General features: G+C 40.0%; 1 protein-coding gene across 2 annotated transcripts; it reads left to right on the forward strand.

Annotated features, from left to right (window-relative positions):
- On the forward strand, positions 1-27,963 carry nectin3b (nectin cell adhesion molecule 3b). Of its 2 annotated transcripts, XM_042431025.1 has the most exons (8): positions 1-223; positions 7,583-7,930; positions 9,252-9,551; positions 10,610-10,727; positions 11,376-11,527; positions 22,594-22,738; positions 24,872-24,974; positions 25,397-27,963. In XM_042431025.1, the coding sequence occupies exons 1-8, from the start codon at positions 16-18 to the stop codon at positions 25,568-25,570; spliced, it is 1,548 nt and encodes a 515-aa protein (XP_042286959.1). In that variant the 5' UTR covers positions 1-15; the 3' UTR covers positions 25,571-27,963. The 2 variants fall into 2 exon arrangements, with proteins under 2 accessions (XP_042286959.1, XP_042286958.1); XM_042431024.1 differs by lacking the exons at positions 22,594-22,738; positions 24,872-24,974; positions 25,397-27,963 and adding an exon at positions 14,698-19,232.
- The last annotated feature ends 14 nt before the right edge of the window (positions 27,964-27,977 follow it).

Raw genomic sequence — 27,977 nt, forward strand, 5'->3', positions numbered from 1 at the left:
CTCTGTGCTGTGTAGATGGTACAGTCCAAAAGCAGTCCGGAGTTGTTGCTGAGGAGCTTCTTCTGTTCAGCACATACCGTCAAAGTGGCATGCAGCCTACGCTTTTGTGTCCTGTTGCAAGAGATTGCATTGTTTGTGAAAATGTTACCGTCTTCTCATCGGAGTTACCTCGGACAGCACGGCAAGGTCGCGTTACTTCACCTTTTTTTGTGCAATATTACAGGTGAGTCGGGAATATTTTGTATGGTAGTTTTTTTTTTATCCGCTCCACAACCGTTACACAGAAGTTTTGTGATGGAGCCGACTGTCTCAGCACAACTAGCTACCACCGCGGGCTTTAAAGTGGGGGTTATTTGAAGTAGCAAGTTCTTGGCAAGTTGAGCAGGTGTCATTTAAAACACCAAAGGAAACTTGGTTACAAGTTGACTTCAATGCCTCGGAGTGGTTGCCAGCCAGCCAGCCAGCGCCGCCGCCGCCACCACCGCGGGTGATGGTGCGACCCGAGGCTGCCATAGAAACCCTCCATAGAAACCGGCGAGGAGCAGAGGCAGGGATATCCAGCTGTATATACACTCGGGTCACTGCAGATTCAGTGGCAGCCATATTAGCTCCAGAAACATTTTCTATTAATGTAACATGGTGCTGAATGTGCCACGCCAGCTGCTTTTGCAAAACTGTTTGAGAAACTTGGATTTCTGTTGTCAGACAAGATAATGCTGAATACCAGAGCCTCCCAGGTCAGGATGAGGGTCAGCTACCATGTGCCTGCAGTGGAGCCTGAACTCATTATGGTTTAATTAAGGGGTGGGCAATTTACTAACTCCACCCTAAAACATGGCAACTTTGTTCCCAGTGCTGAAGTGCCACTGTATTAAAAACTCAAAACTGAAAAAGCAAGGATATTACTGTTTATCTCCAACTCTGTATGGAAACTGTCTTCATATCTATTCTCAAGTTAGCACATTATGTGTTTAAAATGAACCAGTGAACGTGCATGGCTGAATATTGCAATATGTGATAAGATGTGTTGCTCACAGGCAGCTTTTCTAGACAAACTCCCTTCCCATCTACAGAAAAGAACAAAGTGAGACGTCAATAATTGGGATTAATAATTAAGAAACGTGTTTGATAATAAAAAGCTTTTATCAAGTGTGACATGTGCATGAAACCAGGCTAAAGACTCCCTGAACTAAACCTCTGCTGTGCTCTGGTAGGGTCAATCAATAGTTTACTGTCCTGTCTTTGCAGCTAGGTGTAGCCTTGCTGACCAATGAGTGAACCAATGACCATAATATTTCAGTTTCTCCTCCACACTGTTTGTCTTACCATATCTGAAGGTAGGAAGAGCACGCTTGACTGATTATATTGCAAATACCATGATACTTACTTATACATGATAGCACTATTTCATGTTGGAGAGGCCGTCTTGCACTTGAGCCTCTTCACAGAAGTAGACGAGTGCTCACAAAGCTGTACAGTGTTCAGAGAAGAGGAGCTCTGGGCCACTGTACTAGGACTGAACTAGAGCTGCAACAACTAGTCAATTAATCAATTAGTCGATTGACAGAAAATTAATCTGCAACTATTTTGATTATCAAATAATGATTTTAGTTTTTTGGATTCTTTGGATGTTTGATCAGACAAGACATTTCAAGAAGTCACTATGGGCTCTAAGAAATGATAAGTATTTTTCACAGTTTTATGATATTTTATAGACAAAGTGATCAGGTCTGGCGCACCCTGGTAGCCTACTGGTTAAGATACATGCCACATAACGTCTGTGGTTCGATTCCGACAGCAGACCTTTGTTGTATATCACCACCCCATCTCTCTCCCCTTCATTTCTTCTTGACTGTCTCCACTGTCGCTATAATAAAGGCATAAAATACAACCAAAAATATTAAATAAAAACAAACAAAATGATTAGGTCTGCAACTAACGATTAATCTTCAGATTACTTTCTCAATTAGTTGTTTGATCTAAAATGGTGAAAAATGTCTGTCACTGTTTCCCAAAGCCCAAGAAGCAACCTAAAATGTCTTGTTTTGTCCAAACCAACAGTCCACAACCTGAAGATAATCAGTTTACTATCATATAAAACTAAAGAAACCAGAAAATATTAACATTTAAGAAGCTGGAACCAAAGAAATTGGGTATTTTTCCTCAAAAATAACTCAATAATTAGTAGTTTATTAAAATTGTTGGCTAATTGTTGCAGACTTAAAAACAATGAATCAATTAATCTGCCAGTTATTTTCTTTATTAATCAAGAATGAAAATAATCATTAGTTGCAGCACTAGACTGAACCCAGAGAAGCATCTGAAGCTCTCTTGTTAAAGACTTGACTTAAGACAGAAGCCAGAGAATGAATCATGCAGCAAAATGTAATGTTCTGCGTGATCTGTCATGTTAACACCCGGATCCTTAAGTCAGTCCCTAAACAGACTGTTTACTTCCTTCAGAGTTCAGGTTAAGGAACAGAGACAGGTGCCCATTTGTCCAGCTTCAGTTTAAGTCTGCTGTACATTTCAATAAGGGGTTTGACCTTGTGCCTTTGTAGAATGCAAAATAGATGCACACACCCTCTCACCTCATAATGTCCAGTCCTTAAAGGGGAACAAACACTGTTTCTCAACCAAACACATTCTTGTTTCATTAATACTTCATTAATCACATGTCTGGCCACTAAGAGGCAGGAAAACACCAAAACAAGCTGACAATACAGATACAAAGCCACACCATATCTCCAGCTTCTAACACTGTCTACACAGAAAACGTTTCAGCTGTGTTTTTCAGTTGTCCATCTCACACGTGTTTGACGGAACAGATATATTCCTATTTTAATCAATCCAGCTGTTAACACAGGCCATGTAACAGTTCAGGTTTCATCGCGCTATATTCTTGTAACTGCGACCCAAAGTGTATTTTTACACTTCAAATCTATTTTCTTCCATTTCACTCATGTAACTATAGTGATTGTGTATTTGGCTCTGAGAGCTGCCAAAACACTAGTTACCTGCACTCAATACTGTGCCTGAACGCATCCTGTGTTCACACAGATGGAGGTGTAACGTTGTTATGGTTAGCCGGTTAGCAAACGGTTGCTTGCTCACACATCTATTCAGACATGGAGCAACATTAGCATCTATTTGCAGTCGTTTTTCATAGGGGTTGGTGAGAACGGCCTTTAGCTTCTAGCTTTTTAAATGATTTGTGAAATTGTATATCACTAAGAGACATCATATAGCTGATCTGGCCCTTTTCATGTAGTAGACACGATTAAGGTTTCTACACTTGTGCATTACTGCCCTCTGCAGTCGGCTATAAATGCATATCGCATCATCCCCTGTACACGAGAGTCTTTGTGCTGTAGATTATGAGACACAAAGAAAATATACCCATTCAGCAAAACATTTCTCCACAGGCAGCGCCAGTAGTGCTCCAACACATTGTACCATTATGTGTGCACATACTTATAATGAATACAATGACAAGTTAGCTGAGAGTTTTTCTCGCAACAGAACTCAAACAAACAGGTCCTAATGAGATGCACCATTGATGGACAGCTTGAGAGAATCAAGCCATTGTAAAAATGTGTATGTGCATCATTTAAGTACAAAAAGTTGAATTAAAGAGAATCGGATAAGACCAGACTGTCAGGCGACCATTCAGTTGTTCTTTGTCTCACTCTGCACAGCTGGCTCTGCCACTTCCATCCTAACACCATCACCATTTATGTTCTGATTTCCACTTTTAACGAGACATGCTGCCCTCTGGCAAGACACACATATTAATACACTTGCTGCCACATAAGTGGTGCAAGTGAAGGTAATATTGACTAAAGTGAGAACGAGCAGCAGAGTGTCCCCAGGGTGCAATGTGTCCTTGATGCCAGGGTATCTATAATCTGTTTTCTTCTGTGTGTGAATGAGACACATTGTGTTGCATTTGCAAACCAAACTGAAAGTGCCTACAGTAGCTGCTCTCTTTGAGGATACAAGGATTGCAAGAACTTGAAGCAGTTTATTTTCTTTGTCTCTGAAAGCACAAGAAGAAGAGAGAAGAAAGGCTTATTGCTATGTCAAGATAGGCTGCATATAAGATCAGATAGACTTTGCCCTTATTTTCATCACTTCTTTATTCCGAGTAGGAGAAAACGAGGGCACGCTTATGTAAGGTTGTCGTCATGTCACCAATAAAAATTTAATACAGTCGCTATACCTCTTCCATTACATATTCAGTGCAGGAGAAATACTGCTTTCTCTCCTCTTACCATGCTGGTATTCTTACTATCGAGCCATATCGTTGTCCCTGACAAATACAGCAGGTCGTAAGATCAGTTTTCTACTGAGGAAGAGGCTCAATTACAGTTTATGGTACAGTAGTGGCCATCTGCATTCAGGTGTGGCAGTTTTCCATTTTTATAGAAACCACTTACGTTTTTGTACGATGTAACGTTAAGTAGAAGGACAGATATTCATTCGGAAATAATGAATATCTCACTATGCGTTTCCACAAAAATGTTATATAACATTTTTAATGGGTGCATTTGTGTTGACATTAACTGTCAATGTGCAATTAAGCAACAGTTTATTTAAATGTGTTGTCAGCTCTCCGCCTTTGTACTTGATCACCTGACTGAGTCCCTTGTATGGAGGATTCTCTGTTTGGGTGACTTACTAATTAACTTCAGCAACTGAACCAAATGCAAACATTAGCTTGGGGCTACGTTCAGAACAGCTTCACTCCTCCTCGGAGGAAGTTGTGAAGTGTGTGTAGTGTAATTCATTGGATATGGGGGTATTCTCCAGGAAGGTAAGCTTCCATATCTTTTATCACAGCTGGGCGACTGGTGGCTCATTCAAACCACCCGTCATATCTGTCTAGGATTTTTACTGCACCACTGAGTCCTGAACTGATCATCTGTTGGTTAAAAGCCACCACAATGTGTCCTTGATGGCAGCTGCCACAACTCTGCAAGCAATCTAACAGCAGTGATGAACTCCCAGTAATACTTGACATTAAAATGTAATTTATGTGAACAAAGCCTTTAAAGAATGTAAGAGTCTGAATACTGTTGGCCAGCAGAATCAGATGTTATAGAATTTACAATGTTTTTTTTGTTTTTTTAACCTAGATTGTTGAATTCATATTTAATGATGTAGGATTCCACAAGTAATCAGTATCCAGTTTTTCTCCTCAGTGTCTTTGTATTAAACAAGTTTTGTTTGTATCTGTATAGCAATTTCTCCTGCATTGTAGATGAGCTGAGTGTACTGTAGTGGACTTAGCAGTGAGTGGAGTTTTTTTTTTTTTTTTTTGTCAATTTGTTATTTCTATACATTCAGAAACTGTGCTTCCACAGCTGAACATCTGCCTGTCCTGTGTCTGTATGAGCAAGACGATGACTCATGATCCTACTCTGCAAAAAATATGTTAAAAAAAGTTATCATGATTTAATATGAACAATTAAACATTTGGTTTATTCTTTAGATCTTTATTTACAGCCTAAACTGGGCCAACTTACAAAAAGTGTTAAAAGGTTAGAAGTGTCAATCATTAAATTTCTCAAGTGGATTAAAAAACACAATATTTATTCTCAAATCAGATACAATTATCATGCTATAATTGGTTTAGCTGTCACACAAATTTTTAGTAATTATCCAGAAGCATTTATTAACTAAAATTGTAATTAACCTTTTAACCTTATAACAGTGCAAACCTGAAGCACAATAATGTCAAATAAGTACTGTGTTCTCATAAATTCAGACTTTATTCAAATGGAATAAAAATTAAAAAAAGAATAAAAGACATTTGTACTTCATACTTGAAGGGAGGGAAATTTCTTTCTACAGTACTAATATTTGAGGACATGGACTTTTGGCCGGAATCAGAGCTGTTGTTGGCAAAACAACAATACAATATTTGGAGTCAGTTGCCAAGCAGCACAGCAGGTTTTGATTTATGATGATGTCTTCCTGCTCGCAGCTTGTTGCAATTAGTGATCTGGTTGAAGGCTTTGGCAGTCTAGCAGTGTTATAATTTCTTTTATGAAATTGTAATATAATTCTTTTTTGTTTGTTTACCAGGATCCTGGTGATACGTTTCCTCTCATTTGCGTTTCATACGTGACTTTGCGTTCGCCTTTTTCTCACTCTCAGCCTTCTTTTTCTTCTCTCAGCGATGATGTCATCTTTGTGTTAGCATATCTCATCCACTCTCTTTTTTTTTTTTTTTTTTTCTGCCTGGCCTGTTCTCTCTTCATATCTCTTTGACTTTCCTCAATAAGATGTTGAGCTCTCCGCTTTTGAAAGGTGCCACATTTCTGACAAGTGCAGGTGACAGACAGAGCATGGGTTAGTTATATTTGGACAAAGGACGTACACACAGCCTGCTTTTAACTCCTGAATTCGGGTCAGGAGGAGGAAAGCTTTAGAGATGAAACAAATTCATCAATTGAATACTCCGTCACACAGTCAGCTGTGTATTATTTGTTGAAAAGCTGAGCGCCTGCTGTGGTGGTATCAAGCTCTGATTCTAGTCTGATCCCCACAGATGTCACATGGTACTGAACTTGTACAGATATGAAATTGTTTTCAACAATTTAGGTCAGAGGTAACACCAGAAATATTCTTTACTCCCTGATGCTCTCATGGTATTCTTAATTTGTCACCCAGTATTAGATTGACGACTCGTCCGTTCTGATAATCCCATCTGACAGTATTAATTGGAAATGTAATATTCTGCATAATCTCTGTGTAGTGAGTAGAATAAAGCAATATACGTCTTGTCAGACAGCAACATTGTCTGCCATATCAACACGGCTGTAACTAACAATGTTTGTTATCAGTAAATCTTTAAATTATTTTTTTTATTACTCAATTAATCACTGAGTCTATGAAAATGGCCAATACAAGTTCTGAGAGCCCAAAGTAACATCTTGAGATTTAGTCTGTTCAGTGAAACAGAAGAAAAGCAGCAAATCTTCACATTTGAGGAGCTTTTTTTATTGTTGAAGACACAACAAATAGGTGCACATTTGAGAAGCCTGAACCAAGCAGTGTTTATAATTTCTATTTCACTCAGGTTCTTCCTATTTTTTGCTTGATTAAACAACCAAAACAATGACTTGATTATAAAAATGTTCGCACATAATTTTCTGGTGATTGACTAATCAATTGACTAATTTTTTCAGCTCTAATATCAGCATGAACTGAATTTTATTTACTCGGAAATAATGGTTTAATTTTCATAACCTTTTCCATTTTCCAGAATAAAATTGCTACTCTACTGCTCAATATTTAACAAAAAGACTATCAATTATCTAGATTTTCAATTTCTCAAAGGTCTCAAGATGAGTAACGCTGTTAACATTCACAAGCGAGTTCTTTTAAAATAACAATTACACCAAAACAAAAGATTACGCCTCAAAAAAGTGGAGATAATATGTATAATATAGGATGTTTTAACAATCAAAGGTGCAGTGTATGTGCTTTTTATTCCAAGAGTTTTGATTAATGATGGTAAATTATCCAAACCTGGTGGCTCATGAGTATGATTGTTTCTGTGTCTCCTTTGCAGGTATGTGGGGCAGTCAGGTGGTCGTGCCCCAGAGGGTGAGCGCTGTGTTGGGGAAGAATATGACACTGGAGTGCAGGGTGGAGGTGGGCACAAACCTTACTCTCACTCAGAGTTCCTGGGAGCGCCGTCTGCCTTCAGGCTCCGTCACCGTGGCTGTCTACAACCCACAGTTTGGTATTTCCATCCCGCCGGAGTTTAGCAATCGCTTATATTTTCGTTCACCCTCCTCTCACGATGCCACCATCGTCCTGGAGAACGTGGGCTTTGCAGACGTCGGGATATATACCTGTAAGGTTGCTACATTTCCACTGGGAAACACTCAAGCCTCCACTACCGTCACTGTACTCGGTAAGTATGTATGTTTACGTGAACATGTGTTTCGTTATGCTGTGGGTTCCCGTAGGTGATGTCAGCTGAAACAATTACCAATTAATTGATTAGATGATTGTCAGAAATATGCCAAAAATATGAATATTTATCAAAATGTATGTCAAATGTGAGTATTTTCTGGATTTTTTTGTTTTCTATGATAGTAAATTGAATATTTTTGGGTTTCAGATTGTTAGTAGGACAAAACAAGCAAATTGTTATGGGGATTTTTCACTATTCATAGACCAAATGATTAACTATTAATAGAAATAATCATAAGTTGCAACCCTAACGTCAAGCTGTCAACACATTTTATTATTGTAAAAGGATTCCAGCAAGTCTGGATCAGATAGTGGTTGTTATTAGCTGCCAGATTGTTGGGTGTTTGCTGAATAAAAGAGGGCTCGATGATGTGGTTAAAATCAATATCACGGTATTAATATGAATATTTTTTTTGATAATGATATATCAAGATAACAACAAATGTTTACCAAGTCTCTCACAAAATTAGCAACTTGATATTCAGTGCAATTTCCGGTACTGTTGTTCCACTGGTTTGCGTTACATCAACACATGTAAAACAAACACTTCAATAACTCATTTTGATGGTTTTTCATTGCAACCTTTATGGATTTACTCATTTTGTTCAAGGATAACACCGTATCATATCATCATGATAACGTTACAATCGAAAGTCAATAAACAGTAATAATGGATTGTTGTCCAGCCCCGAGTCTCTAATGTGTTTGAAGTATAGCTTGACCTCCTCAGTGTGGTGGCTTTGAAAGTATGCCCTTCTGAAGCTTGGATTAGATTGTACTGCTCAGGTGTTCTTTATATTGTGTCCACCCTCTGCATGAACACACTGTACACTTTCAAGTCATCAGGGCTTTTGCTATCGTCAAGTATTAGTCTGCTCAATTTTGGAGCAATAGCAGTTTCTAATCCTGTGTTTTGAATTTTGCTGAAGGATTACCCTTTTCATTTGGATCACAGGTTGTCAGTGCTGGCACACGAACACAGTGTGTGTGCGTGTGTGTGTGTGTGTGTGTGTGTTTTCTCTCAATCCATTTTCACAGAACAGATCACAGGGCTGGCTAGAGCTGCTAATAATGGGTTGGACTGGGAGTGGAATGACATAAGTAGAGAGAATGCAAAACTGGTATTGATAAACTGAAATGTATTTGAGACTTTCAAACACTGTAATTAACTCAGTGAAATAAACTTACAATTTAACATTATAATGTGGCAACTCTTTTCTTTCTCCTGTCTTGTCTTTGCTCTGCTCTCTGAATCAAAGTGGAGCCGAAGGTCTACGTATCTGCAGGGTCGACTGCCCTGATTGATGGTGGCAATGAAACTGTGGTGGCCACCTGTATTGCTGAGCGGGCCCGGCCTCCCGCTGAGGTTTCCTGGGAATCCAACCTTTTCGGCCAGTCAGAAGTGCAACTATTTGATGACGTCAACGGCACCACAAGCACACAAGTGCGCTACCTCTGGCAGCCCACACGCCACGTCCAGGGCCACACACTTACCTGTGTTGTCCGCCACCCGGCTCTGCAGAATGACTTCAGGATCCCCTACCAGCTCAATGTGCAGTGTGGGTTTCTGTTATGTTATTTAATTTCCAAAAGCAGTCAGTTGATGATGCTTGGCCTTGTCAGTGTTGACATTTGATTTATTTGAAGCACTTCAACAACAACAATTCATTTTAGAAGGAGATGAATTGACAGATGAAATCATTACAGGTATTAATTATGGTTTAAGAAAGGCTGTCCTTGGTGTTTTCCTTATTTTTTTTTTTTACAAAGTTTTTATTTCTTTAGGTTTTTCTATGTCAGTACATTTTTGTATTTGCCCCTAAACTGTCAGAAGGGAAAATGTTCTGTCTGAGTCCCCATAGATGTTAGAGCATATATTCGTACTTTGTGGGGCACAAATGGGTCTCTGCATACCATCTGCAAGTAGACCGGTGAAAAGAGGTAAAATGACCTCCTTGAAAAATCTTGTTTCTTTGCATTTAATTTTGGTTTTACTTAGCGTTTTGTGACAGCTGGCAATTACAAAGTATTTTTATGCTCATTCAGTGTATGGCACAGTGAAAAAACAAAACTGACAGTTTCCTGCAATAAGTATAACAAACATTTTGCTACAGGACAATACCCTGAACTCTGTAATATAAGTAGGTGTCTGTAAAACAAATGCCAACTAACAGAGGAGTTGTAGACGGCTGTTAAAAACCATGTGATAGTTACTTGGCAATGAAGAATATTGGGCCCACAGAAGGGGAATAATGTTGATGATCTGCTTTTGAAATTGTGCAAACCATCATAACATGCAATCATGAACGTGCCCCGTACGCTGTATTATCTTTTTATTTTATAGATTACAAAACACCTAAGTGCATATTTTGAGGACACCGGCTCATTTCTCTAGGCTGTAACCGACCTTGGACTCCATATAATGCTGCACACAAGCTAGGCAAACGGTCATCTTACATGTATGCTGATATAAAGCGTAGTTTCCATGTGAGATTATGACCTTGTTATACTAGAAAGCTGTTAAACAGAGTCGTTCAGTGCAATTGAAGACTGTTTTCTAAGGTTGTAATTTGATTTTTTTTGCTTGTTTTTTTCTTTTTTTCTTCTCTCTCTGTAGTTGCTCCTGATATTTCAGTCGTGGGGTATGATGGAGACTGGTACGTGGGCCGGGAAAACGTTCAAATGACGTGCAAAGCCAACGCAAATCCGCCAGCTCATCACTTCAGATGGATCAGGTGTGTTTATCTGTATAACTGTGTGTGTGTAAGACGTTTCTCTCATGAGTTAAAACTGACAAAACAAACAGGCCAAAAGCTGAAACAGCAATGGTGATTTGTTCCCAAGAGTATTTAAGTAAGATTAACTGTCTTCCCTTCAGTTAAGGCTCTGTCCCAAAACACTTCATTGTAGCTTGAGGAGAGTCTGTTCAGTACATCAAAAATGCGCATTTACCCTGCAGGGATTTTAATTTAAAAGTAATGTAGAGCATCAGTGTGATTTCAATGCACAAGTCAGCACGGTCAGTCCGTCCTGAGCAGCACACACGCAACAGACAGCATCTTCTGTTGTGTGTTCACGTGGAAAAAAAAAAAATTGAAGCACAGTTCTGGCACTAAAGAGCTGTAGTGTGGTCAATTTCACAAATCAGGCACTGCAAAGTTTTTACAGGCTGCTGAAAGCTGAAGAGAAGATTAGCAACTGAAGAGTGATGTTTGCTTTGCTCTACTTTCAAATATTTACTCACACAAAACCTTCACGTCGTTTTTCACAGTATTATTTTTTTAAACATTCAGAAAAAAAAACCTTCCTCCAAATGTTCATGTTTACATCATCTGCATTTAGTCGTGGGTTTGTCTAAAAGTTTTTGTCTCTTGGGTTCCCAGATTGGACAGTGAAATGCCACAAGGAGTGGAAATGATGAACAGCACTTTGCTCTTCCTGCGTCCCCTCCAGCGGAATGACTCTGGAGTTTACAGGTGTGAGGTTGCCAATGACATCAACCTCCGCAGTCGGGATGTGCGCATTCTCATACAAGGTGAGCGGAGTATACACACCAGAACACAGCTGACTCCTATTGCCTTCTCTTCCCTTAGGAAGCATTGTGCATGCACGCACGTCATAGAGGGTATCGCTGCCTGTGACATTGTCCTTCAAGCTGAAATGTGACACTGTATCACTCTTGCCCGTTCTGTACGTACTGACAGTCTATCAAGCAGTCACCCATTTTTCTCTTCAGTTCTTTTCAATCTCAGGGTCTGTCTATGTTTTAAGTGAACGGTTCTGTGTTTTGACACTGATAATATTTGACCTTTTAGATCTAGTTTTATTGCATGTCGATTAGCCTTGATTAACATTAGGTCTCCAGATGTTCTGAAGAGGGAGTTCCTGGGCCAAACACATCTGCAAATGTTTAAGGGCTCTTCAGACCACAGTGCACTGCCTCTGCTGTGTCCTCTCTTAGCTTGGCATTAAAGTATGTCATGTCCCTCTGTTGTATATGATGAGCATGTTCCTCTGTTTTCGCCAAATCTGTCTTCTCTATGGAAACTGTCCTCCTGAATGAAGTTCTGATTATGATGTGATTTTCTTTTACGTCTCTCTCGCTTCTCCTCTTTCTTTTACTTCTGCATGTGTCATGCAGTAAGAGGCAAAAGCCTGCAGCCTGACTGTAGATGATGTCCCAGATTTATAAAACATTAACTAGTTCTTTTCAACTCCTATTTATTATTTATCATCCATATTTCATTTTCCTTTGAGAGGATCTGTACAGTTGTGCGCAAGCTTACACATGTTAGCGTACCTTCCGCTGTGTGTGTGTGTGTGTGTGTGTGTGTGTGCTTTGCTGTGGGTGTGTTCGCTGCCTCTGCATGAAGTTGTACAATTCATATACTTAGAGATTACAAACCTTGGGGTTCATGTTTCTCTTCTCTCAGATGTGAATATTTTCCTCACATCTGGCCTGGCACGGAGGTTAAAGTGGCAGAGCAATTTTGCAGCACTATTATAGCCTTTAGACTCAGATGCTTTCCATTACTTTAGTTCCTTCTGATCATGGCTTTTGGCTTTTCTGTTTTGTGGGCATCACCCCTGATCCAGTTCATTTTAAGGTTGGTGTTCTAATAGTGACATAGTGAAATACTGGCAATGCATAATTATACTTTCAAAATAGGGTGTTAAAACATATTCTCATGCAATTTAAGCATACAGTACAAAATAATCTGGTTATTAAAATTGGCATCCCCAAACTTACTCTAGTCACAAAACCTGATGTCATTATGTGTCCCATCAATGAGTCACCTCAGTAAGTCTCATATGTGCTTAATACATGTAATAAAAAATACTATGACTTGACATTATTTTTCAACATTTGCAAATACTTTTCAGGCTATAGGCTGTGTTCAGCCTAAAAAATACAAAATATCAGTGTAGTTGAATCAACCTCTCTTTGAGTCAACAACAAAAAAACTGCAACAAGTTACACAAAGGCAGTATTAATGTAATTACAACTGTTGTGCTGAATGGTATTACGGAGTTTTGATTCACCAGATGACTGATGCTGATATATTTTAATCCATTTTCTTTTTTAATTTGTACAAATATGACAAACCCATATCAATATGTCAGTCTTATATCCGTTGACTCCATCAGCATATAAAGACCCCACTGAGGATCCTGACCACAAGATTGAGAAACTCTTGGATATGGGGTTTCAGTCCCCAACAGTTAGTTCTGTGATTTAAATTGGGATTATTTACTTTGGCAGTTGTAGAAATCAGTGTTTAATGGAGATAGTTACACAGCCAGAAGCTTCTCTGTCAACAAAGCAAGACATTTATTACACACCTTGTGTAAAAAACACTTTATTAAACTGAATTAACATAAAACTAATTCTGAGGCAAAGTCAGCATCTGAGCCAGTAATCTAAAATAAGACATGCCACCAAGGGAAACCTCTTCTAAACTAAAATACCAGTTGGAAATGATCAAGAAACTAGTGTTGTGTACCCGTAACCAAGTGACTTCCCCAACAAAGCCAGCTGAGAGCTGTTTGCAGCCTCAGGAAAACGAGCCTTCAACTGCAAAGTCATGAGACTACTGGAGAAGTCAACAGCCAACACACAGCTTCTGAGAGCTGTTAGCGACCTGGTGACAAGACCTGGTTGAGCAATTGTGACAAGTTTGAAAGGAAACTTTTCCTGTGTGTTCAGGTCTTTATAGACACATTGGCATATGTCACCTTGGTTACAAGTGACTCTGTTGATTTAAGTACTTGAAAGTGTTCATGATTAGATATCCAGGTGCAAAGTACTCTGGCAGAATTTCAATTCAAGAATGATTTGTGTTATATCCTCCATCTTACTTTCCTGTTGTAGTTGCACCCAAATCCATTCACTCTAGTTGTAGTTTTATCGCCTGTGTACAATATGCTCTGTTCAGTAACCTTTTGGTTTGCTCTTTCTTATGTGTATTAATGTCAAATTAAGAAAAGTGACAGTAAAATCAGTACCTGAAACTGTACTTTACTAAGATTTTGTTAGCAAGAATCACAAATGCAGAAGAATAGTCCATAAACGGTTTGCAAAGACGTTTACCTTTACCTTTTTTTAAAAGATTTTATTTAGATTTAGATGTTATTTGTTAAATTATTGAACAAATAACAGCCTGCTTTGACCAAAGTAAAAGAATACAAAAAAATTGATTTTAAAATGTATTTTTGTGTGTGTAAAATTCAAAGGGGACATTTCAGATCTGTAATTACTGTCACATGGCTTTCATCTTGGGAGAAAAATGAGAAACTACAATGTTATAACGACAGTTTGAGAACCTTGCCAGGAAAGTGGTGAAATATGGTGCTCTTTATTTTAATGGAAGCACTGTTTAGACCCCTTGTGACAAACCCTCTCATTCTGCCATCATCTAATATATCTATTATGTCAGCCCTTTATACCTAATCCTAAAATGTTGATGTTTAACTCACTTACTGTTTAGTAATGCACTCACAATTGACATTGCAAACCTGAGGCTGCTGTGAGCATGTACAGTACTCTGTAGTTTAGTATGTGCAGTAGTTTAGTTGATGTTTTTGTCAGCCTGTCCCTACCTAGTAAAATGCTGATGTAGTTGGCATTGACATTCTCTGCTTTTCTGTCTGTTCATCTCTCCCTTCCACCCTCTGCTCCCCTCTCACCCTCCTTCCCTCCATTAGATCCTCCCACCATGCCTTCCACCATTACTGCTCCTGTCCTAACTGGTTCTGCCTCCTCCACCTTAGTGGATGATAAGCGCCATGTCCTTCTCAGCTCCCCCACCCTTGAAGCCCTACCTGAGAGTAATCTGGGTTCCATAGTGGGTGGGGCCGTGGGCGGGGCCTTGTTCCTGCTTCTGCTGCTGTGTCTGGTTGGTGTGTGTTACCTCCGGAAACAGCAGACCTTCCACGGGAACTACTACACCAAGCAGTACCTGGGCCCCAATGACCTCCAGAAAGCCCCCGCGCATCACGAGCTCCACCCAACCAAAGGTCGCGGCAGCTCCTACCATCAAGACCACGACCGAGAGGAGTGGGGCGACCGGGAGCTCAAACAAGAGCGTGACCGTCGTCACCATAGCAACTATAACGGAGAGGAATATCCCTCTAACGGCTACACTAGGGCAATGAGGGAGAGCAGTCACCACATCAATCAGCAGAATCACCACCACGAACACACACAGTATTCTAGTCCACGGCAGGCCAGATGTGCCAGATACCCTCATTCACCCAAGCCACTGGAAAATGGCTCCCCCTACATGTCAGACGACTGCTACGATAGCGGGCCCGAGGGCGATTACGTCTCTCACACAGACGGCTCGGTCATCTCTCGTAGGGAGTGGTACGTTTGACGAGCTACCTGGTCCCGCAGGAGCAGAAACACGACGGAAATTCAAGGGTTTCATTTATTAAATTTAGGAACACATTATTTCTCTTCTGTACGCACACTTCTACTAATCTCAGTTCTGTAGTTCCCTCGTTTTGTTCAAGCGCCCTGGTTGACACTTGAGATATGTGTCTGTTCTCGATATGGAGCGACTGTGGACTGCACGGCCACTTTGACAGTCAACTTCTACACGCCTGCAGAAGTGGGCGTGTTACGAGTTTGTGTATGTAGAGACTAACTAAAGGTCATGATGTATGCGCTGTCTCTGCCTTACTACATGGACTGCCAATTTATTTAGAATTACTAATGTATGTCAGTTAAAGAAGCCCTGGGGGCTTAAAGATCATGTGGTTGTCTTAGAGGAAAGTCATTGTTTATTTATACAAAATCAGCCTTCTTTGGCTATGTGATGCTCAATTGTATATGTTGATACTGATTACACTGATTTGTTTAAAAGGCCTGTGACCACTGAATAGTGTTGGCTGATATTCAAGAATGGAATGAAAATGAATCCATGCAATTCAGATGGTCACAGGTCCTTTTCCCCAAACTCAGTAAGACAGCAAAGGCGTAAAGGCTAATTTAAAAAAAAAGGATTTGTCTCCCTGAGAAATCAGGATCCCTCTGTGATTGATGACCTCTCCACACTGATTCATGGTCATAAAATGAATTGCACTGCCGAATGCAAAACTTTAATGGACGACCACATTATTAGACCATTTGTTTTTCACTAAAATGTCTACAGTTTATGTAAATTACCATGATGGGAGACTTGGGAGTTTGAGGACTTGACCACTGATGTCTGAGCAGTGTCCTTGAAAAATGATGGCCTAGAGTGGAAACCTTAAGAGCATATCTACTGTACGTTCTCTGCTTGTGTTGTCCCAGGAGGGAGGGACGGGGGGAGGGACGGGGGGAGGGAGGGCGAGCAGGGAGGCCTGCATGAATGAGGCTCAGTTCACTGTGCATATCTCATATTCACTGACATATAGTGAAGATGTGATATGCACATTTGCTACAAAATCATGTCATCCAGTGCAAGTTTAAAAAGGTTGGAATATTATTACTTCTTTTTAACTTTGTGTTTCTGGTTAGTTGTCCTCTTCAGTTAGCCACATACAGTCTCCTGTGTTTTCCTACACAATGATAATGGATGTGTTTGAGAAAATTTGCACTCTGGCACCAAACCAGGGCTCTTGGAAATTCAAGAGTGCTGTCAGCAGGGGCATTGTTTAAAGCAGGCTACAGTATGGCAGCCACCATACACTGGCCTCCTAGTATTATGTTACACAAAGAAATCATTCAAAACTGCAGGCATTACACTCCACCACAAATAACCACCGATGGTCTAATTTCACTACTCAAGTAATCTGTAGAAACTAGACAACGTGACTGTGTCACAATTACAATCTGACGCATTAATAGGCTTATTGTCGTTTATCCATATACACAACTTCAAGCTCTAATCATGTTCACCGTTCTTTTCAAATTAAGCATTATTACTACCAGTACAACAATAAAATGTACAGGACTTAGACAAATCAGGGTTTTTTGTGATAGATGTACTGTGGTTATCCAAGCATCCACTTTTTCATCCACAGCACAGCGCATACTTGCCAGAAGGGACAGACAATAATTTTGTTGCACTGATCATTAAATCTTTCACTCGCAATTATACTTTGAGTAGCTATAAAAAAAAATACCCTCTGTGCATTTTTTCAAGGATTTCAGGGTGAATTTACAATTAAATCTGCATTTATTTGTTAACCAGCCACATCAGTCAAGACACTTAAACGTTGCAGGACGCACCAAGTACTGTGATTGAACTGAGGAACATGTGTTTTACAAGTCAGTGTCATTGGGCTGAGGAGCCCCAGTAGTTCAGGAGTTAAACTTGGATAAAACTATTATGGATTTAAAGATAAAGTATTTTGGCACATGCACCTCTTTACCAGATAGCATGGAGGAGATCCAGCAGTTTCCTTCATGTACACTAGTGTTTGTGAATACATGCCAACTTTAGTAGTTTGGTCACTATACAATATTTGCTTCAAGATGCCAAATATTTGTTTAACTTGTATGTATAAATATGATGATGACAGTGTCTCACATAAGTATTACAGACTAGCTAACAACTGATTAGTAGCTTCTATTAACGTATCACTGTTGTATACAGGGTCTTGTAGCCTGAAATAGAAATGAAAAGATGCTTTAGGCCACTTTAATATTACCGTAACAGTTGTCAAAATGGGAATTAGTTATATTGTTATGAACCCTCACTAATCATTTGTCAAGGTGTGAATTTTGTGCAGTGAATAGGCTGCAGTTCTCATAGTGAGATTTGATAATGTGAGAATATGATCCCTATACTGCAAATCATGATGTTTCAACTGTGAAATGCTGCAGTACAGGAAAACTAATTTATCTTTGTAGACAGAAACTCATCATTCCAATAATTACCTTAATGTTAATTTCCACATTACAAAAACATATTTTCTCACTCATTTCTAGTGATGTACAAAGGTTTTAGTTTTATGTGCCCAGGTTTTGAGATTTCCATCTCCGATTTCTGATTTCAGATTTCTAATACAAATGAAGGTGAATGGAACTGTGTGAGGTTCAAAATATTGAAATATTACAGAAGCATGCTGTCAAAAGTTTTCATATGAAGTATTTCTCTGGTAGAACATAGTTCCAATAAAAAAAAAAACATTTAAAGTGCGGATTATCAAAAGTAACCAGGACACTTTCTGTAAAGAGATATTGCTGTAAAATGTTTTTTTTTTTTTTTTTTTTATTGGAGTGGAGGCAAATCAGTCCAAAACTATCTGTACCACTAGATACGACAAAGTGTGAACATATTTCAAGTGAGAACATATTTCTTTTTAATTCGGGTGAACTGACCTTTTAATGGGACTGTCTAACATGAATGGAAGTGCACAGTTGGCAGTTTGTAGGCTGTTGAATTAAAAGTAATGTTTTCGGGAGGTGTGCTGCTGCCACCTGTTCGTTCTGCCTCTCTGGTCACTTTCACATATATGCAGAGAAGAACAGGAAGCACGGCAGCCTAACCCCTTCTTATGTTTGCCTCTATGCACTAAGACAGAAGTTCCACTAATCAATACACTATTTTTGCTTGACTCGTCAATTTGCATCCCTGCACCTGGATTAATGGAGTTCTTTTGTACTGTGACATTTTGTATAGAGGTCAGTCATCGATATCTTTACCTTGAGAAAATGTCCTTCACTCCGGGTTGAGAAATACAACTAGTGCCTTAGATACCTAGAAGAAGAAATTTAAGTGTTTTCTTATTATTGTTTACTTATTGGTGTAAGAACCTGTTCTGTTGCTCTGTGGGATTTATTTGTTGCCTTTTTATGTTTTGATTTCCACTACATACAGTACTGTGTGTTAGGACTCCGTAGTGCCATATTCACTTTTCTGCCCATGTCACCATGACAGTTAATGACGCAGTATACTTGCAAACCTAGAGGCATTAAAACACACGCAAAAAGACGAAAGCTTGAATGAATCTAGTCGAATCTTCTCTACTTCACAAGTATCATAGTAAACCATCAGACTCCGTGTCAGGGGTTTGGGTTTCTGTAGAATCACTACTGTTCAAAGGACTGAGGGGCTCACTTCAGTCTCACATTGTCATGAAAAGCACCTTGTGGTTTGTTTTTGTATATACAGAAGAAATGTAAGTTTCTTAAAGGGGGAGGCAAAAAAAAAAAAAGATATTTATGTCAGTGAGAACAGTGGAGCATTCATTTGTCAATCTTTTTGAGAATACTTTATTTCAATAAAGCACCTTAGCACCTGTGAGTTATTTTCTCTGGAGGTTTTGGAGCTCTCTGCTCAGTCTCAGCCTCTTTGTGCTTCTATAAATGACATCATCTCTAGCTCCCTAACGCATAATGCTGCATAAGCCCACCCCCACCCCCTCAAATCCAGCACGCGCATGTGGGACGCCGCACATGATGTAATTCATGTTTCCTCACTTCACCTTATCTTCATCTCTCTTTAGTATCCAAGAATGATTTATGTTGTTAATTTATTGTCGTTTGTGTTTTATGGTTAAACCGGGAATCTTAAGGTTTTTCTCTCCACTGGTATTTTTATAGTTGAGGGGGGGAGATCCAGCATCTCCTCTGCTCTCTCCGTGCCCCCTTCAGCAGTCCTAGTTTGCTTTGTTTCAGGACAGAAAGGCCCTCGCTCTCCCCTACAGCTCCTTTGTGAATCCCCCCCCCTCCTCCTCCTCTCCTCCTCCCCTTGTGTCTTTCTCCCACTGTCTACCAGCTGGTAAAATTAAACGCTGAGTGTTTATGTCTGGCCCAAAGTCCCCACTCTCCAGCCCATTGACTGTCCCCATGGCAACAAGCTCATCTGGAGCTGCTGATGGAGGCTGTCTTCCTGCAAGCTCTACCTGGCCACAGAAACCGGAGGGAGAAGGGATGCCGTGGGGTGCGCGGAGCAGAGAGGTTAACTGTGCTGCTGTGAGAGGCGGAGCAGAGAGAGAGAGAGAGAATTAACTACTGGAATTGAAAACGGCCCATTACGCCCCGCTGCACTACAGAGAGCTCCTCTCGCTGTAAGGACACATCACGCTGATGTGACCTTGACATTGTTTAGCTTGGAGGTCCTCAAGACACACTTCCGTTTAAAGTCTTTATTTCAGCTTGACCTCTCTGTCTTCTACATCATGGTCACAGCAGTTGTTGTCACTGCGACCTTGAAGAGGGGCGTGCTCCGTCTGAGAATACACAGTGGAGCTTAGAAAAGTGAAGAAGCTCCACAGCGGTGATGATGTCAGCCAGCAGTGCTTAAATTAGTTTAAGACACTTGTGTTAGAAGATCAGTGGATCTGCTTTTTGCCTGCGACACAACAGTTTCCAAGGATACTTTTCACAACACACAAAGGAGCGAGCAAATATCTCAGGCAGCGGGATGCAGAGCTGACGCCTGTGTGAGAGAGAGACTTTGATATTGACTCCCCACTTTAGGTGGGATCAAATTGTCACCATCAGTGAGCTGAAAATATTGAAATAGATGTCTGAGAGATAAATCACAGACCACCTACTGCTCTTCCTCACTCGATCTGTTAAACACACACACACACACACACACACACACATGCAGTGAGCATCTGCTGCCTGTTGTCTGGTCAACAGCGTGACCCTTGACCCTGCTGTTGAGGTTTTAGGATGAGAGGGGGGGCGGGGGTTGTTGTCTTGTCATCCCTCGCTCCCTCACTTCTTCTCTTCAGGTCACCCGAGTGTGTTGTGTTTAATTCATGACAAGCCCGTCTGCTATGCTGACCTGGCTGATGCACTTTTCTTGGCTTTGCAGCGATGATGTGTGTCGGATAAAGTGCTGAAGTAGGAGAGACATGCAAGAGAAAGAAAGATCCTTGCACCGGAGCCAGATCCCAGCAGGGACGGTTGAACCACCGCTAAAACAAGCCCCTCCAGGATGGATGATATTTGAAGCAAAGAAATGTTTAAACAGGAGAAATGAGTCAAAACACAACATGCATAAAATATTTATGCATATAATTGTCCCAAATCTTATTTTTAGCTAAATGACTTCTAAAAGCATGAAAGAAACACTGTGCATGATTTATTGATAATAACACATTTTCCCAAGCTGATACTTCCATTCACAATAAGATGTCCATTCAGTAGTCTAAATTTTATTTAATGAACACATTAAGTCATACTTTAAACCTCATGATGCTCCATGCATTTTGGGTTTAAAGCTTTTTTTATTCCTTGTCACATTGTGAATGTCTGTCATCAGACATTAAAGCAGGCAGCTTGATGAACTGCATTTTTAAAGGTGTTTTGATCAACTCAAGAGGCTCTTGTCATAGTTCAGCAGCCATCAAAGGTAATCGAATGGCTATTAACTGTTAGAGGACACGAAGGGAGTAGAGGGGGAGGGGAAAAAAGGAGGAAGAAGTGGCTGTATCGCTTTCAGGAGCGAGCTCAAAAAGTCTCAGCTTGTCCAATCTGCATCACAATTGAACTGTTATTTAGGATTCTCATCTCAGCACATTATTGATTTTTTTCCCCCACCTCAACAGCTAAATCAACTGGAATTGACCACTTTACTTTGTTTTTTCCTATCCTGTCACCTTTTGTCCTCCAGTTCCTTCAGTGCCACACAATCACAGTTTTACACATTACTGCTGATTGGCCAAAGCTTGCTGTTCTGTGGGTTTAATGCATCTTAATCACAATTAATCCTAATCCCCTCAGTGGACAGCATGGAGCGTATGAAAGCATATGGTCTAACTGAGCTAATTCAGCAGACATTACAGCAGCATCTTGAACTCCACAGACACAAAAGACAAAGAAAGGACAATATAAAGATGGAGGGATGGAGGGACGGAGGTGAAGATGTAACATGGATGTTTAGTAAGTAATAGAGTTTGGAGATGCAGGACCTCCACTTGAACTCAGTTAAACTGCAGCCACTCTATCCTTTCATATATATTAGTTATATCTGAACATACATATTATCGTCCTGGACATAAAAAACAAACACTGCAACCGTGGAAGAAGCACAAGTTTGATGAAGATCACAGCTTTTTGTCAACACTGTTGGAAGTGTTGATTCAACTCATCAGTCTTAATACTGTCCGTTAAATATGAAGCTATACATGATAGCTTCATATATCATATCATATCATATACAGTGTATGTATATATATATATATACTGTATATGATATAACATTTATATTTGTATTATATAAGAATATCTAGTTAGTGTGATGTTAGTGTTATGAAGTGGTAGTTTACTCGTCTGTTGCTATTCAATGTGTAACCAACAGATATGTAAATGATTACAATAATAGCAAAGTTCATAGTTTTTTCTTTGGACATTTCAAACCTTGTTAGGACCTCCTCACCAGTCCTCTCCAGAGTAACCAGTTTGAGGAGAGAGGACACTTGATAACACTCAGAGCAGCTTGTACTCTTCAGAACAACATGTGCTCCAGTTAACAAAACTCTTAACATGTTGCAGGTTTAAAATCTCAGAAATGCACACAACCTCTCAAAAAGCAGCTACAAAATGAACAAACTTCAGCTGAAACACTCACTGACTTCGAATTGTGAGACATCTCTGTTGTTTGTGTTGACTGTAATGTGTTTGTTCTAAAAGTCTCTCTCCACTCTCAGACCAGTCTCAGGCGGAGAGGTCAAACTCTATTGCCGTGGCCGGAGCTGTGATGGGCGCGGTCCTCGCTCTCTTTCTCATTGCAGTCTTCATCATCGTGATCCTCACTGCTCGCAAGGCCCCATCAGTGGCCGCCACTGACAAAGTGTAAGTCTGACAAATAATTCATGCTGCAGAATATGCTCTGCTCGTTAATTAATGACATGATAGCTGGCGAGGTTGACTGAAGCCTGTCGGTGGGTTCAGGGAGTTACTCCTGTGGAGATACTGCAGCAGTGCGCGGCCTGGAGCAGGGAGGCTGTGGGACAAGGTTGAGGGGTGGCAGATAATTGCAGTCTTGGCAGCAAGCCCTTGTCCTGTTTTGTTCAGTCTGTTCCTATAGTGCACCGGCACTCATGTTAATGTTAGAGCAAAGAAAAATAACTTTGAGGTTAAATTATTTACAGAAGGAGCTGGGTCACACTCTGCCACATTCCTGTGACTGACATGAAATGCTTTGTGTGTGTGTGTGTTCTTTGTCTTGTCTGTCTCTGTCCTAAATAACTGTGACTAGTGTTCGAGTGCACAAAGATGAAACCTTGTGGGTTTGTTTTGATTAATTCTGCTTCTATTTAACATTAAAGTCTGCATAGCAACATTTAGGTGTTCTTTATGTGTCCGACTACCCCTTCCATACAAATCATTATTATGAGCCTGTGGGCCATATCTGCAAGGTTGCAGGTTGATCCCCTCATTCATCCTTATTAGTGTGTCATTGAGGATGCTCGCTCTGGGGAAACACAGTTATACGCTTCAAGCACGTCTCAAAGAAAGCAGCAAAATAACTATAATTCTCTGCTAAATCCTCCCAAAATACAAATTTCATGCCAATTACACAAATAAGTCAATGATGTATGAAAAGAGAATTGAAGCTGATTGGATATAGAAGTTGCAGCTTATAATTGAGGAGAACAAAGCTAAGAGTTGCTGAAACGCCCGACCAAAGAATGTTCATTCATGGATTAATATTGTTCCACTCTAAAGGATTTTGGTTTATTTACTTTTTCTCAGCTACGATAACCCTTCTCTGACATCTCAAATTTTCTCTTATTGTCCCCAATAAAAGCAGTCTCATGAACCTCTGTAAAATTTTGCATTGTGATTCCATTGATAGCACCCTCTTCAAGTAAATTGTCTTATCACTAGCAGAAAACAGCACAAATTGATGGAATAAACACTCAACGTTTGTGTATTGTGGGTGTTGGCCCTGCATCACTACATTGACACTACAGGATGGTGTGTGTTGGTCTGTGGTCAGTGCCACGACAAACTTAGCATCTTAAGCATGACCGTGGCTGAGGCGTCCCAGTGGGATATGACAGAGGGGGTTGGACGCAGGCCTCGTCCCTCTCCTTCATCACACACCGATGAGAGTGTAGGACAGCAGGTCACTGAGAGCGCTAACTGTAATGTCCTACCGCTTCTCATCTCAAGTATGAAAGAGAGGCGCTGCATCGAGTGATATACAGTGTTAGAAAATCAATGTCTGTCATGACATCGTTTTATGAATGGCCAAGGTCAGTCTCTAGGTTTCGGTATAGTAATGGGCGGGGATTTCAATGAATGAGACAATTACTCTGATAGTCAGGAATTTTTAGAACAGCTGTCAAAAGATCTTCCAATTTACTGTTATGTATGAAAGTCCATCACTCTTAAACCCACGTTGTCAAATATCCTAAACCCCACTGATTTAGCTATGGTGCCATTAGTGTGATTGCAGTAATACCAGCGCTTAAAGGGATAGTCCAGCATTTTAGACTTGTGCTTCCATAAAACTGGGGGACATGAAAGAGACAGATTAAAAAAATAATGGTTCAAATCAATGCAGCAGAGGCTGAAAAACACAGACTTTTATTCCCTAGAATGGGTTCAAACTCCAAAAAGTGCTGGATCCTACATTTCCCACAATGCAACTTGATGTAATCTTTCATTCAATCCTCCCTGCCTGGTGAACACAAATGTCTTTCAAACTCTAGGCCCTCATTTTATTGCAGGTTTTGTGATATACTTTTGGGGTCTCCCAGCCCAAACCAAAATAACCCCGATGACATCACTATGACATCATCAGGATTATTTCCACAGAGATTACTTCCTCCTCCACAGCCACAGAAGACATTATACAACTGTTTTGTGTTCATGACAAATAAACTGACCTTCATATGTAAAATCTTCTAAATGTCTGTCCATTCTGAGAAACTAAAAGCTGAAATCAACACCATTTTTCTCTCTTATTCTTTGAAGGATTGATCTTCCTCCAACACACAAGCCTCCCCCTCCCTACTCTGAGAGAGCTCCGGCCGTGCCTCTGGGTGTCCACGCGTCGCAGGTGGCCTGGCTGTGTCAGGTGAGCCCCGCCCTCACCTCATAACCTATTTAATATCCTGTCAGTAAATTTTGGTTCATCTGAATCATCAAGTACTTGTACTACACCACAAGTTTATCACTTGGTTAGTGCTGACTCAGGACAGGAAGTATCTGAGGTCATTATATGTGTGTATTAAGCAGGAAAGGTAATGTCTGTACTCATTTAATATGTAGGATTGTTTAAATTTTAATTTGTGTTCTCAGCTCAACTCAAGCCTTTACTTTTTTTTAGCCTCACCTACACAGAGGCGTAAAGGAAAAAACTTTTCCTATTTCTTGACTTTCTGACATTCAATTAAAACGACAATGAGAAGAGAAAACTGTTTTGTGTTTTGTGCCATGAAAGAAAAGCAGCTGGATGTGAATGACGTCACACTGTCTTTGGTTATTTTCAACATGCAGACTCGCAGGGCCGAGCGCAGGTACGAAGGGACTGAGAGGCAGCATCCACACCCAATAAGACCAGGACCACTGGGGACTCAAAGCCCCACCCAGCAGCTGTCGGGCCTGGAGTGGGTTTGTCATCAGAGTGGCACAGACCGGGTGTACATCAACCACCGTGAACACTATGTGTGACACAGTCCACCGAGCACCTAGTAGTCATTCACTCTGACCAACAGCGAGCTCACCAGCTTCACCTGATTCACTGAGCCATCAATCCAGAGGAGGAAACAGCTGGCAGCACTGGAGGACAACGTCAACATGCAAGCCATTTTCAAATGTTAATCGACATTGTACAAATGTTTTTTGTCTTAAAGGAATAGTTCAACATTCAGGGGAATATACTTGTTAGTTTTCTTATGTGGTTTTAATTTTCTCATCTATTGCTCAGCAAGAAAGCAAATAAGCTTATTTCCCAAAATGTCAAACTATTATTGTACTTTTTTCTCTTTGTTGTTTTGCAAATATCTCGTATTTATCAGTATTTCATGTTTGCCATCATTTAGGATAAACAAATTATACTGAGAAAACAGATTATTAAGAGAGCAAAACTGAAGATATCTGCCCTCTAATCAACTACAGAGTAGCTGTGGAAAGAAAACAGTAAAGGGTTGTGGTTATCTACCAAATCCAAACACTATTTTCATGTTTTTATCATCAGAACCACAAAGCATAAATCTGACATGCTGTATCCTCACTCATATCACCAGACCAAACCAGATCCAAACTGCTGAGGTCCACTGAGACCGCATGTACTAACTGCAACACAGACCATGAAGGGATTAATTAAGGTATTTCTGTCCCAGTTCTGTGATTTGCTGCTGTAATGTTGTGACACTACGCTTTCTGGCGGCAGAAACTGCAGAATTGTAAATGTGTAAATGTAGCCTTTGTGTCGGGATAATTTTGTAGAGTTGTAATCTTCTACTTTACTAATCAGGGAAATAATGATGTTGGTGTGTTTTATATATATACTGTAGAAAATGCATTTGTTAAGTGTTAACTGAAAGGTTGTGGCGAGGAGTTAACACTGCGACAGTCAGACTCCCAGTTTATTGAGCTGGATTTCATACAGCTGTAAAATAAACTGTGCCTGACTTTGATCATGAAGAAACAGAAATAACTGTTTTAAGTGCCATATTGACGTTTTGGGGGTATTCCCCCTGAGTATTGTATGCTGTAGCGACTGGACAGTCATGAGCTGTTGTCTTGTCTGATTCATGTATTAAAGTGTAAGTTGTTGCCATATTTGCACCAGTGACATGATGCTGTGGCCTTACAGTGACAGTGGATTAAAAAATCTGTTTCCCACTCCAAAGCATAAAAAATGACACAACATTTTATAGATGTGAAAACAAAAGAAGCTGAAAGAAAGAGAAACAGAGGGAAGGAGTCTTCAAAACTGCTGTGTAAAATCAGATAGCTGCTGGCGTCCGATAAGCTTTTTAAAGTAAACAGTCTAAGAGGTGGAAGCTCTGAGTCACCACATGTGGAAACAAGAGGAGTCCTTGAAGGTTTGAGAGGGAGTTTGAATTGATGTGAGGAGGGTTTTTGAGGAAAATTTTTCATCTCAAGGTCACAGTCACATTGCTTCCACTGTGATTCTCACAGCAGAGGGAGAAGCTGTTTATATCACCAGGAACGTTCTGTGTAAATGATGATGTGTTTGTATGTGAAGAGGCGAAGCCCTCGTTGTAATGACACCACACTGATGGTGAGAATGTTTGTCAGGATTCGTTTATTTCTTTAAGCTCAGTCAGCTCTCGGTCTCTCCGTCCTGCTTATGAAGGGGCGTTGCTGACACTTTCCAAGAGCAACACCCAGTGTTCAAACATGTCAGTGCAGCATGTCCGTGTATCACTAGCACTCCGGATACAGTTTTAAAGTAAATATACAGTATGACTCTTGGCTTATTGTTGGCTTTTCAGTTAAAACTTGATAATGTGTCTGGTTTTAATGATAGAAGAGTTATATCAGTAGATTGCTGTGTTATTTCCAAGCTCCACACCATTAAGCCACAGTTGGATCTTTCACTTAAATATGTTATGTATGATTTTTCAAAATTTCATATGGATATCTGTCATAATAGAAAATCACTTACTGATTACGTTGACATGTTGATGTGCGTCATATTGGACTTCAGGGATTTAGAAAACCCCCTGAGAGAAATCCAACTGGGAATAATCGCTTTTGTAGTGTTAATTTAGACACAATTGTAAAGCATAACTGAAGATTTTACACATCGAAAAACAAAATACAATATAAAAGAATAAGAATAAATCATGGATGACACACTGTATCCTGGTCACATGTTACATTTTCCGTGATAACCTGCTGTTTATTGCTTTGCCAAATGTAAGCCTTTCAGTCTTTGGTTTATTTAGCTTTATTAACTTTAAAGGTTTGGTTTCCTGTACTGATGTACACAATAGAAGAGTAATTTAATTAGCTCTTTTCACTGAAGACATTGTAACATGTCACTGTAGGAAAAACACAGGTGTAAATAATTAAATTCATGATTTCATTTAGCTTCTTCAGTTTC

The sequence above is a fragment of the Thunnus maccoyii genome, chromosome 13 (assembly GCF_910596095.1).
Source record: "Thunnus maccoyii chromosome 13, fThuMac1.1, whole genome shotgun sequence".
In the NCBI taxonomy this organism is placed as follows: Eukaryota; Metazoa; Chordata; class Actinopteri; order Scombriformes; family Scombridae; genus Thunnus; species Thunnus maccoyii.

Bases quoted from the DNA above. Each gene is read 5' to 3' on its own strand.
- nectin3b (XM_042431024.1), top strand. From the start codon at position 16: ATGGTACAGTCCAAAAGCAGTCCGGAGTTGTTGCTGAGGAGCTTCTTC. The intron at 7,931-9,251 runs GTAAGTATGTAT...TCTGAATCAAAG, and splicing joins CACTACCGTCACTGTACTCG to TGGAGCCGAAGGTCTACGTA. The intron at 10,728-11,375 runs GTGTGTTTATCT...TTGGGTTCCCAG, and splicing joins CATCACTTCAGATGGATCAG to ATTGGACAGTGAAATGCCAC.